Genomic DNA, 13,328 nt, shown 5'->3' on the forward strand with positions numbered 1-13,328 from the left:
CCAGAATGGGTAGACGCAACTGAAGAAGGAGTTGGAGAGCCGTGGATTGAATACAACCTGCAATAAACTCGAACTTCAGGCACGACTACGAGAGGCAATGGATGCAGAAGGAATTAACGTGGAAGAGTATGTATTGCATCTTGATGGCGATGAGACAAAAAAATTGGAGGAGGAAAACGAAACGTCGCAGACAGTTACGAATACAGATTTTAACATGATGTTAGCTGCAATATCTGCTCAAATTCGACAGTGTCATCTCAACTGGAATCACAAGAGGCACTTATAAAATCGAAGATTGAAGCACAAGAAACGTGTAAGCCAGAAATGTCGACACAGGTTACATCCAAGATGGAAGCACAGGAGGCACGCATTTCGGAAATGTCGTCGCAAGTATCATCTCAACTGGAAGAACAGAAGACATATATATATAGTTGGCTGGCCAGTTGAAAGCACAAGAGGCCGGCATATCCTCGCAGCTGGAGGCACAGGAAGCAAGGGTATCATTAAAACTTGAATCGCAGGATACAAAAATTTGTACAATTTCAGGCTGAAGTCGATGATTTAAAAGGTCGTATGGAGCAATTACAACTAAATCGCCCGACTGTTCCAGGGAGCAATCCGAAGGTAAAAACTCCATCTTTTGACGGTTCTGCTCCTTTCCAGGTCTTTAAGCTACAGTTTCAAAGGACCGCAGCAGTGAACAACTGGAATGTGGAAGATAAAGTTGCTGCTATGTTCGTGGCATTGAAAGGGCCTGCAGCTGAAATCTTACAGACTATTCCAGCGTACGAGAGGGACAGTTATGAAGCATTGATGGCCGCTATCGAGCGACGTTATGGACGAGCATAGAAAACAGATATACCAAATTGAATTGCAAAACCGTTACCAAGAAGCGAATGGGACTTTGTTGGAGTTTGCGTTGCATGTTGAAAGATTGGCTCATCTCGAAAATGCAGACGCACCCGTCGAATACACTGAAAGGGTAAAAATCCAGAACTTTATTAATGGAATACGGGACGTTGAAACGAAGCGAGCGACATACGCAAATCCAAAGCCAACATTTGTTGAAACAGTATCACATGCGCTGACTCAGGAAAAAGCACTGCTTCTGTGTAAGCCAGTTTTCAAAGCACGCCGCGTGGACGTAGAAAGGCCAGAATGGGTAGACGTAATTTTGGAAGCTTTAAAGGGAACGCAGCAGAAGAATAATGATGCAATCAAATGCTTTAAGTGTGGAAAGCCAGGGCATTTTGCACGTCATTGCAGCACCGGTCCTAGTAGTTCCAACTTGGCTGGTCGTAAACGCAAAGCTGGAGGAGATACGCAAGAGCGAGTCAGATGTAAAGATCGAAAACTTGCCCCAGCTATATGAAAGTCCTGTGATATCTATCTCGCAAATTGGAAGAAAATCGAGCAGTCTTACCATCAGAGGAAATGTGGATGGCAAGGAGCATTTACTGACTGTAGATACGGGCGCATCTCATTCCTTAATCCGATCTGATTTGGTCAACAGGAGAGTAAAGCGATTACCTGGAGCAAGGTTGGGTACGGTCACTGGCGAGTCCAAAGAGAAGTGGTATGTGAGGTCTTAATTGGAAAGGTCAAGATTCTAAACAGATTTGTTGTGGCAGAGGTTGTTGATGAAGTCATATTGGGAGTGGACTTCTTAGTTGACCATGATAACAGGATCGACATGCAAACAAGGAGTGAGTTCCATAGACGGGTTGTACTGACAAAGAACATTCTGGATGACGTTGTGTACTTAAAATTCGGGACTAATAGATTCAAAGTCCGTGTAGATTGGCAGAATCTTAGTTTGTTAAATAAGTACGGCGGCTTTTGTAACTGTATTAGCTTATGCAAAAAACAGAGATTTCGCATTTTTAGGAAATTATAAATATCGCATCCGAGAATCTGCATTGCATATGGCGATATGTGATCAAATTTCTTTTTAGAAAAAACAAACCGGGCAACATTGTTAATGGCCAGCTGCAATTTTTTGAGTGACATTGAGTCCAGGTTACCGTATATTAGTTCACCATAAGAGACTTAAGGTATTATTAGAGCTTTGACCAGTTTCATCTTAGCGTCTCGTGGTAACAAATAGGCAGTTCTGTATAAATTACGCAAGGTATTATATATCTTCCTCACCACAAGGTTGATATGGTCAACACAAGTCAGTTTAGAGTTGATTTTATAACCCAAATTAGTTACCACATTATGAAAAATGATTTTATCTCAATTGAGAATAATATCAGGAAAGTTGTTTACGTCATTTGATGTATTTGCTAACGCAATCGCCTTAGATTTAGCTGCATTGAGAGATAGTTTATTTAGGTTAGTCCAGTTTGCTATACGTCTTAACTCTTCATTCAGTCTAGCAAATAAGTCTTCGGAAAGACCGATAGGTCGAGACATGTATAATTGGGTATCGTCTGCATATAAATGTATAGAGGCATTGTGGCAACAAGTAACTATGTCATTGATAAAGAGTGTAAACAATAATGGTCCTAGGATCGATCCCTGTGGAACACCAGATGTGATTGGTTTAGACTAGAGACTTGGTTATCGCATTGAACCTGTTGAAATCGTTCGAGGAGATAACTTCGCCATAACTTGATTGCAAAAGGGCTGAAATTATAGCTGGCTTCGAGCTTTAAAAGAAGTATTTTGAAATAAACCGTATCAAAAGTTTTGGAGAAATCCAGTAGTACTAACACAGTGAGTTCATTATTGTCATAGGCTGGACGTATATCTTCAAGAATCTTTAACACGGATGACGCACAGCTGTGCCTTCTTTTGAATCCCGACTGGACGTCCGATAGCAAATTATTCGTAGATATATGTTCAGTTATTTGCGTTGCCAATAACTTCTTATATACCTTCGAAAAAGAAGGCAACAGACTTATCGGTCTAAACTCATTGCAGGAACTCGGAGACTTAGTTTTGGGGACCGGGACACCATTGGATATTTTCCATTCACTAGGAAAACTACTGCTAGTTACAGAAAAATTGAAAATGTGAGCAAGCGGAGAGATAACAACAGGAAGGATTAGTTTGATAAATCGTATGCTAATTCCATCGATTCCTACAGCATTCGACTTAATAGCAAATATAGCGTTTAACACTTCAGCCTCTGTAACCACTGAGAAATCGAAGCCATTGATATTTGGTCTACTGCCTACACTGAAAGACATATTATCGATACTATCATTAGTATTACCATCAGAACTACTGCCCAAAAATTGTTGGTTCATTTCATTTGGATCAAAATTACATTTAATTTTACTGTTATTAGATATTCCCAACGAGCGAAGATTTTTCCAAAGCGTTTTAGGGGCAAATTATTATTAAATTTTGTGTTTAGGTATGCTATCTTGGCATTCCGAATGCACAGGGTAGCTTGGTTACGCAAAAGGCGGTAAGCTTCCCAGTGGTTTTTACTCTGAGATATCTTCCATTCCCTGTATGCTCTACCCCTCTTTTTAAGAGGTACAAATCTACTGGAGAGGTAGTGGACAAGATTATTAAAATATTTCAACTTTTCATCTAACTGAGAAAATGAAAAATATCCACTCCAGTCCAGACGAGAGGCCTCTTCATTTAATGCTTCTATCACTATGCCATTGAAATCTCTGTACGTCAGTTCTATGTCGTGCTCTATTGCATTAAATTTTAAACCATAGGATAGGAAAATCATTTCATTGTCAGAGATACCCTCCATAGGAATTTGGTCAACATGGTTTACAAACTTAGTATTGTTAACGCATATAAGATCTAGTATGCTAGGTTTACTATTTGGCGCAAAGCGTGTCGCGAACTGGTTAACAATGTTCAAGTCATAAGCCTGAAAATTACCAATAATGCTTCTACTACGGGAATAGATAATAAGAAGATCAACATTAAGATCTCCGCAGATGACAACATGTTGGTATTTAACTGTAAATTCAGAAGTTTTAAATAAATCTGCCAAATCGTTAGTCCTACTCGGGTTATAAAGACACGCTACGAAGCAGTTTGTTCGTGAGTCACCCATTTCAATGAAAATATATTCAACCACACTTGCGTCATCTGAACAATATACTATCTTTGGGTTTAAAACCTCTCTGCAATAAATTGCAACTCCACCACCACGAATATTGCCTTTTCTGTCATTTCGCAGTAATACATAGTCATTGCGTATGACCGATCATCAACGCTGCATCTAAACCAAGTCTCAGTGATGCAAATTAAATCAATATTTTGCTCAGCAAATACATAAGAAAGATAATCTAATTTTTCAACCGTAAGACTACGAGTATTTAGGTGACAAAAATTAAATGCATTTTCTTTTGAAATTTGACTCAGTATGAACCTTACATGCCCACTGTCAGCACAATAATTGGTCAATTTATCCATAATCAAAATAAACAAGCTGGATGATTTTAAGTAAGCTGTAAAAATCAATTAGAAATATTGAGAACATAAAGAGTAACGTTAGGGAAATAAACACTATAAAAAAAGAAGTAATAAAAATTGAGAATAAACAAAAAATAAACAATGAGTAAATCATGTTTATCATATGTTTATAGTTGAGTACTTTTCTTCATGTGCTGACTGCTGCAATTTTATCAGCGCTCTCTCTGTCATTAATTTTCTGCGCTTCGCTTTGTTGACTAGCGCGGACATACACACATCCACGAATTGAGAAAACAGCAGTGAGTCGCTTCTTTTTTTTTCAGTTGCAGTGCTTACTGTAATATCTCGCGGTTATTCTTCGTTAGGCACTCATGGACAAATATTTTGCCATTGCCACTATGCCCAATATCACTGAGGGCCTTTTGCTTGTTTTACAAAAATTCGGAATTGCTCTTAAAAGCAAAGAGCGTTCGGTAGGCGAATTGAGCTTTATTATTATGGGTGAGTTGCCATTTTTGCTCTTTTGAATTCGAAAAACATCACGTATTGTTGGCTCGCTTATGTGAACCGTGCGACATATGCTCTGAAATACTCCAGACAAATCCTCTGCTTTCACTATATTCAAGTGTTCTTTACATATTTATACACATGCAGACCCCAGACGTCAAGAACTATTAATATCGTATTGCTAAGTATGCACTTATGAATTGACTCCACATATTTGCTTATATCGATCAATTGGTCACGGTGACTTATACATTTTGGTCATACACAAACGTGTGTACTCAAGTACCGAAATAAGGTCATTCCAATATGCTGAGTTTACATAGAGGAAATATGTACATTTTAGTTGTTGTTGTTGTTGTAGCAATGCTCGCCCCACCTAATAGCCTCTAACGGGAGTCCAAGGAAACTTGCCGTTTCAACAGGGGTGGACCATAAGGAAAGGGGTGTTAGAGGCGTTGGTTCCACATTACAATTAAAGAGATGGTTGGTGTCATGTGGGGACACATTGCAAGCAGGGCATACATTTTGTATGTCGGGGTTGATTCTGGATAGGTAAGAGTTTAACCTGTTACAGTATCCAGAACGAAGTTGAGCAAGAGTGACACGCGTTTCCCTGGGGAGTATGCGTTCCTCTTCTGCGAGTTCTGGATATTTTTCTTCAAGTACTGGATTCACCGGGCAATTCCCGACATAAAGGTCCGACGCCTGTCTATGGAGTTCACCAAGGACCTGCTTGTGTTTTTCCGCTTCATACGGCAGGGTTCTCAGGTGCCGTATTTCCTCAAAATGCTTACGGAGATGACTCCTTAGGCCCCTAGGCGGTGCTGGTTCGTCAATCAGATGTCTGTTGGGATGCCCAGGTTTCTGGGTATTCAACAGAAACTGTTTGGTCAGCATCTCATTTCTCTCCCTGATGGGGAGTATTCTTGCCTCATTATGCAGATGGTGTTCTTGGGGCATAAGAAGACAGCCCGTGGCGATTCTGAGAGCAGTATTTTGGCAGGCCTGTAGTTTCTTCCAGTGGGTGGTTTTTAGGCTTGGCGACCATATGGGTGACGCGTAGCACGTAATCGGCTGGCTAATTGCTTTGTATGTGGTCAAGAGCGTTTCTTTATCTTTTCCCCAGGTACTGCCAGCAAGGGATTTGAGGATTTTATTACGGCTCTGAATTCTTGGAACAATTGCGGTTGCGTGCGCACCAAAATGTAGATCCTGATCAAACGTCACACCCAAGATTTTGGGGTGTAGGACAGTCGGTAGCGTAGTGCCATCGACGTGGATGTTCAATATGGTCGACATTTGGGGCGTCCATGTTGTAAATAATGTCGCGGAAGATTTTGTCGGTGACAATGCCAGGTTTCGAGAGGCGAAAAAACTGGAGAGATCAGGGAGATAGCCGTTTATTTTATTGCATAGCTCATCGATCTTTGGGCCTGGGCCTGTGGCCATTATTGTGCAGTCATCGGCGTAGGAAACGATTGTGACTCCTTCCGGTGGTGAAGGTAGCTTAGATATGTAGAAATTAAACAAAAGCGGGGATAGGACACCACCCTGTGGCACCCCTTGTTTAATTCTCCTTTGTTTTGATGTTTCGTTTCTGAATTGCACCGATGCCTGCCGACCACCCAGATAATTTGCGGTCCACCTTTTAAGACATTAGGAAAGGGTGGACCCTTCCAGGTCTTGCAGTAACGAGCCATGGTTGACCGTATCAAAAGCTTTTGATAGGTCTAACGCTAGGAGTACTGTTCTATGGTGGTGATATTGATTCAAACCGCAATTTATCTGGGTGCTAATGACATTTAGCGCGGAGGTAGTGCTATGGAGTTTTCTGAAGCCATGCTGATGAGGGGCTAGCTGCAAATGTGCTTGGAAATAAGGGAGCAAAATGGCTTCAAGCGTCTTTGCCACTGGCGATAGGAGAGATATCGGACGATATGACTCACCTACGTTAGCTGGTTTCCCAGGCTTTAGTAGCGGGACCACCTTGGCCATTTTCCATTTCTCGGGTATGACAAAGGTGGAAAGAGACAGGTTGAAGACATGCGCTAAATATTTGAAACCCTCTTTCCCTAGGTTTTTAAGCATCGGCATGGCTATGCCGTCTGGGCCCACTGCTTTGGATGGTTTAGCGCGACCAATGGCGTCCTCAACCTCTCTAGCGGTGATGGTAATTGGTGACGCGCTGAGCTTGTGTTTATGTGCGTGTCTATTGGCTCTCCGTCTATCTTTGTCGACCGTAGGATGCATTATATATTGTCGGCAGAAAGCGCTCGCGCATTTGTTCGCATCCGACAGCACCTTATCGCCAAAGGCGATGGAAACTTTGTCTTTGTGCTTCGGATTCGATAGGGACTTTACGGTGGACCAAAGTTTACCTACACCGGTAGAGAGGTTACAACCTCTTAGGTGCTCTTCCCATTTCGCCCGCTTGTGTTCGTCCACAAGCAATCTGATGCGTTGGTTTATATCCCTTATTTGGGGGTCGCCTGGATCAACCTGTCTTATAAGGTCGCGTTCCCTCGCTAAGCTCGCGGCCTCCGCCGGAAGTGGAGCCGGATTTTGGGAATTCTCCCGGCGGGAATGAAATGTGCCGAGGCGGATTCAATGACCTTACGGAAGGCACGCTCCCCTTGGCGGGCATCAGTCGGGATAGGGAGGGCAGCAAAGCTGCTGTCTGTTGCAGATTTATATTCTTCTCTCTTTCCTTTTTTGAAGTTTATGAAAGTTCGTTTTTCGGTGACGACGAAGTCGGCGGTACGCTCGAACGAAATAAGTATGGGCAGGTGGTCGGATGCCAATGTTACCATCGGCTGCCAGTTGACGCAGTTTACGAGTTCTGCGCTCACGATTGAGATATCTGGCGAGCTATGACAGCTTCCTACCATACGTGTGGGGGCGTCTCCGTTTATTGTGCAGAACGTCGTTTCGTCTATTTGATCCGCCAACATCTCACCCCTACTGTCCGCCCGCAAGTTTGAATGCCATAGGTCGTGATGGGCATTGAAATCGCCTAAGATAATGCGATTGTTGCCAGTGAGTAAGGCCTCGATATTAGGGCGGTATCCACTGGGGCAACAGGTGACAGGAGGGATGTAGATGTTGATGATTTCTAGATTTGCATCGCCTGACCGGACAGATAGGCCTTGACGTTCTAAGACATTGTCACTGCGGTCGATGCCAGGATCAAATATATGATATTGCACAGATTGGTGTATAATAAACGCGAGGCCGCCTCCATTTCCGCTCTCGCGGTCTTTCCTGTGGACATTATAACCAGAGCAGGTCTGCAATGCAGATCTTGCTGTGAGTTTAGTCTCTTGAATCGCAGCAATGCGGATGTTGTGCCGCTTCATGAAATCGACTATCTCCGTAATCTTCCCAGTTAGTCCATTACAGTTGAACTGCAGAATTCTGAAGTGCATGAGGGGTGACGCCGCCACTCTAGGGGTAAGTGAGGGGTGACTACGCCTAGGTTGTGGAAGGCCAGGACGCAATTGCTGTTGTGGCCTTGGGACTGGGCGCCCTTGGGCAAGCATTGGGGTACCCGGATGATTTGGGTTTGCGACCTGGCAACATGGCGTGATGAAACCCGTCGAGGGGTTGCCGTCGCGGAGACCAGAACATCTAGGAAAGTGGCACCACCCAAGGCAGGAGCTGCATTGAGCGGATGTCGCAAACCTATATATTCTGTGCTGGCAGACGGTGCAAACGGAGGCAGGGACTAAGAGTCTGTTTCCCTGACCTGCACGATTGCTGCCAGAAAAGAGGGGGGAGAAGAAGACGGGGGCAGGGGCTGATGCTCAGTATTGCTACCAGCTCTACTACGAAGGTAGTAGTTATGAGTGGTATCAGCTGTTGGAGTTGTTGGCGCCGTGGGGCGCGAGCAGCAGCGGGTACTTGTTGTGGCTTGCTGAGCAGCGAAGCTGCTGGAAGGTAGTGGGGATACGCTTAGGCGTAGACTACGGGACGCCCTTGGGCGTGAGCAGCAAGGAGCCACAAAAGATTTATAAAAGTTACGTGGACGTCGGGTTTTGGGATCAAGCCCAGAACAACCTGTCCGATGCAACCATCCCTTGCACGAGACACACTGAACAGAGTATGAACGTCCTAAAAAGATTCTTTTCTGGCAAATGCAGCAAAACCATTTCTCAGGACCGGGGTCAGGAGACGGACCCGGATTGGGTTCGATACCTTCCCGGAGTAAGAGAATATGTAGCAGTCCTGCTGCAAGGAGCTGCTGGGAGGATGACAATTTGTGGGAGGGACGAAACAAATTAAATGGGGTCACACTGAAATGACAGTCCTTGGTCGGGAAAAATCCCGAGTCGCTCCGGTACATAGAACCGACTGCCTTGGGAAGCGTACATTTTAGTTCATAAGTATTAGTGTAAATAGGTATAAGTAGAATAAGAACATTTTGTATAAAAGGAGAAGCATTTCCAAAATAAAGACAATCACTTACAATCATTTTTAATGATCGAACCAATAAACATCATTTTTGCATTAATCATTTTATAAGCGGTTCAAAGGCAATTTCCTTGCCTCTCCTTGTAAGTATTGTTACTTACCATCTATATCGATTGCTTCACACCGCCAAACTTGACCAAAAGCACCTTCACCCAAAATATTAAAAAATTTAAGGCGATGTCGTGGAAACTCCCAGTGACATATACCATCCATGCTATTAAATAAAGCATAATCATGTTTCAAGATATTACAAATATTTGTGTCCTTAGTGTTAAAATTTCCATTTATGTTATTGCTGTCTGGTGTTGCCTAAAAAAGAGAATAAAAACAAAAAATAAATAGGAATTATTTCTGAAAGTCCGAACAGCTTTTTCTGTATTGATTTGACTTGTTGTATTACTTTTTGTTATTTTCCAGGAGCTAGATTCTGTAAATGTGAGTTTTGAACTGTACATTTTTCTTTGATACAAATTATATGAAGAACGAGTGTACATTTTAAAATTCATAGTTACTTGTCGCACATGTGTTTGCTACGGAAAATATGAAAATTTGCATGTATGAAAATGCGATTATTGGCTTTTGATCACACCTTTTATATGTGCAATTGATTATGAAAGGAAAATGCCATTACTGTCATAATGGCATCCTTAAAATCAAATTTGCGGATTTTAAAATAATTTTGGGGTATTTGACACAGAAAAGAATAAATTTATGATTATCACCGAAAACTTACTTGAAGTGGTCAAATGAGGTTTCACAAATCAGGATTACAAATGAGAACAATAATATAACACTTTTCACTCATTAAAAATTTTTCCGTGACAACATGTTTCATCGAAAGGCCGCACACGAAACCGTTTTCGTAATATTTTTCTATTGGCGAAAATGTTGTATTCTTAATGTTGGCGTTAATATGGGTTGTGGCTCGTTGCGTGACATTTCCTTTTTCACAGCTGCTATAAATTGTACGTACACGTATATACGTTTATATTACCGCAACATGTTTCATTCACTGCTTTTTAATCAAGCGTAAAAGCGAAGAAAGTGGCTGAGCGTTTCATTGTTATCTTACGGCGTTATCAAAACATCAAAGCACAACAAAGCGATTAAAATTTGTATTATTTTATATTTTTTAACTGCAAAACACCATTTACCGCTTATTTATGGCTTATCACTAAATACTTTTACAAAGCTTTGTCTTTTTATAAATTTCAATAAGTTTTTATCCGATTTATTCTAAAGTAATGAAAACACAAGATTTATTGGCTTTATGGCAAATAATTAGGTAAATCTTTAGCCAGTTGATACTTAAGCCCATTCTTGGAAACGAATGGAATATTGTTAACAATGGAACGATGAGTCAGCTGCTACTTAAGACCCATTTTTGGCAACGCATTGAGAGAAAATGAATGTTTCATATCTAGTCATCGGTGATTACAGCGGAGGAAATATCAGAATAAAATATTCCACACAATTAGGATTAAATAGCGTACAGAATTAGTATGTACCTAAATGGTGATAAAAAGTATACCAATAAAAATTCAACACTTAGAGACCAATTACAAAGCGAGAAGCGGGGCATTCATATGGCATACACCAGTATGAATGTTGGAGATTCGAGTTCAATACTCAGCTCCCTAGAAGCTAGCTGATGAAGAAGTGAAATTCAGAAACATGTCCTAGTAACCATCGCCGTTGGTAAACTTTGCAATTTTTCTCTAATATCAATAACAAAAAACACTGTATAAAGCAATATGAGCAAGTCTCGCTAATTAAATACGTATGATAACATTAATATAATAGCAGCAGCGGAAGTATTAAAAAAAATACTGTAAAATCTAAACAAATGTTACTAAGCTTTCAAAGTGCGCCTAAAATATTCCACACAATTGGGATTAACCAACATACAGAGTTTATGTACCTAAATAGTGAATCAAAAAGGAATAGCAATAAAAAGACCAGGTGCAAAGCGAGTAGCCAGGAATTCATATGGCTGAGTGGTTAACCTTCCTATACTCGCGCCGGTCTCACAGATCGATAGTTCATACCCCATACAATATATTTTTTACATACCTTTTTTTTTAAATATTACAATTATTTAAAAATTTAGGGCATACATAATACAACAAAATAGTGTGAGTAATACTTCATTTATGAACTATTTTACAGACTTTCAGTCTATCACAAATCAGTCTTCAAATTTGAAATATTTTTCTTAAGTAATTGGGAAACAAAAATAAAATCTGAACTTCTTCTTAAAGACAAAATAAACTTGTTAATAATAATAAAATACATATTGTATATATTTATATATGTCGGTCTCACGGACCGATTGGCGCCAAATGCTACAACATGTACGCTTCGCACGAACGCACAGCGTGCACTAAAACGAAATAAGCCACAAATCCGACAGCTGGCATAGAGCTCGGCTTCTCCAGATTTTCGTGCATAAAAATAATTACGAAAATGTGTTTCGTCGGTCTCAGAGACCAATGTGCGAGTATAGGACGGTTAAATGCATCTTCCTTTACACCAGTATGAAGTATGTAATTGGGAGATTCGAGTTCAATACTCATCTCCCGAGAAGCTAGCTTATGAAGAAGTGAAATTCAGAAACACATCCTAGTAACCATCTCTGGTAGCAAACTTTGATTTTTTCTCTAAGTGAGTGAGTGAGATTCGAACTCGGGGAGAATATAATTTCTAATTTAAAAATACAAAAATATCTAAAGAGATCTTTGGCAGGGTCGAAATAGCTGCAATATCAGCCAGTATGTCTAATTCCTTTCAGTTGTACCATCGTAATAAAATTACAATAATTTAGTAAAAGAAATTATTGTGAATACGTCCCAAACTTACTAAAATTTACGAATGTAATAAATTAAAAGACGATTAAATCAAAGATCAAATATAGACTTTCGATATAATCTTTACCTATGTCCAGCAATGTGCGATCCAACTTTATATTTTTGTTTCCTATTAAAATTTTTACAGTAGTTATGTTAAAATTTGAATACCAAAATTCAACCAGATAATGTCTCTGATAAAGTGACATTTTTCGTTTCTTCTGTTATATTTATATAAAGGAGGTACTTAAAAATTCTTTACCTTTTTTCCGTCGTTGCATTGTTAAGGTACCCTGAACTATGTTTAAGGTTTCACGTTTCTAGCTCAATGAGTTGTTACTTAAAACCAATCGCAAGATTGAACAATTCTTTTATTACCCCTAAATATCTCGATAATAAATATAATAAAGCCCTAAGTTCTCTCTTCAGTTCTCAGGGTTAAGAAGCTATCAGCTTAAAACTGAGAAGCAAAATTTCAAAGTTCGGATGATTTTTTTAATTTTTATTATCCACGTAGCACAAATTTTTTCCCCTCATGTTGCATTGTCATGGGGCTATGAAGTATGTTCTTATATTCAATATAGCTCTACGGTCACAAGATTGCACAAGTTGTAAATGGACTTTCTAAATATCTCCGAATATCTCAATCAATGTGCGATCTAGAAAACTTCCTAAAAACATTACAACCTAATTACAACAAAGTTTCGTTGAAAGCTGCTTTAACTCAATTTCCCTAAAACTCAAAAACGAAATTTCCAAGTTCGAGAAATTTTTTTAATTTTCATGATCGCTGGACCACCCAGCGAAAATTTTTTTCTCTTATGTTGCATTGTCCTGGGGTTGTGAACTATGCTCTAAGTTTCAAGAATCTAGTTACTCCAATAGCGGCCACAAGATTCCACATGTTGCAAATAGACTTTCTAAATATCTCGATAACTGTATTATCTAGAAAATTCTTTTATACTTTCTTTCTCTCAAACTTTCAGGTCTCACAGTGTAGTGGTTGATAAATACACCCCTATTTAATTATACACAAAAAAACTTTAATTTTCACTACTCCTAAATTTATGCTACAATATATATCTACATATATAAAAATCAAAGTCT

The 13,328-nt window shown here is 40.1% G+C and overlaps 1 protein-coding gene across 3 annotated transcripts in view; it reads right to left on the reverse strand.

Moving 5' to 3' along the window:
* Positions 1–13,328, reverse strand: part of Cad96Ca (tyrosine kinase receptor Cad96Ca) — a 2,297,709-nt gene that overhangs the window by 1,554,881 nt on the left and 729,500 nt on the right. For all 3 annotated transcript variants that reach the window (XM_067760060.1, XM_067760059.1, XM_067760061.1), the window contains exon 5: positions 9,477–9,684. In XM_067760060.1, coding sequence (XP_067616161.1) covers positions 9,477–9,684 — 208 coding nt within the window. The remainder of the gene's footprint in view (positions 1–9,476; positions 9,685–13,328) is intronic.

This window comes from Eurosta solidaginis, chromosome 1, assembly GCF_040869045.1.
Source record: "Eurosta solidaginis isolate ZX-2024a chromosome 1, ASM4086904v1, whole genome shotgun sequence".
Taxonomy (NCBI): Eukaryota; Metazoa; Arthropoda; class Insecta; order Diptera; family Tephritidae; genus Eurosta; species Eurosta solidaginis.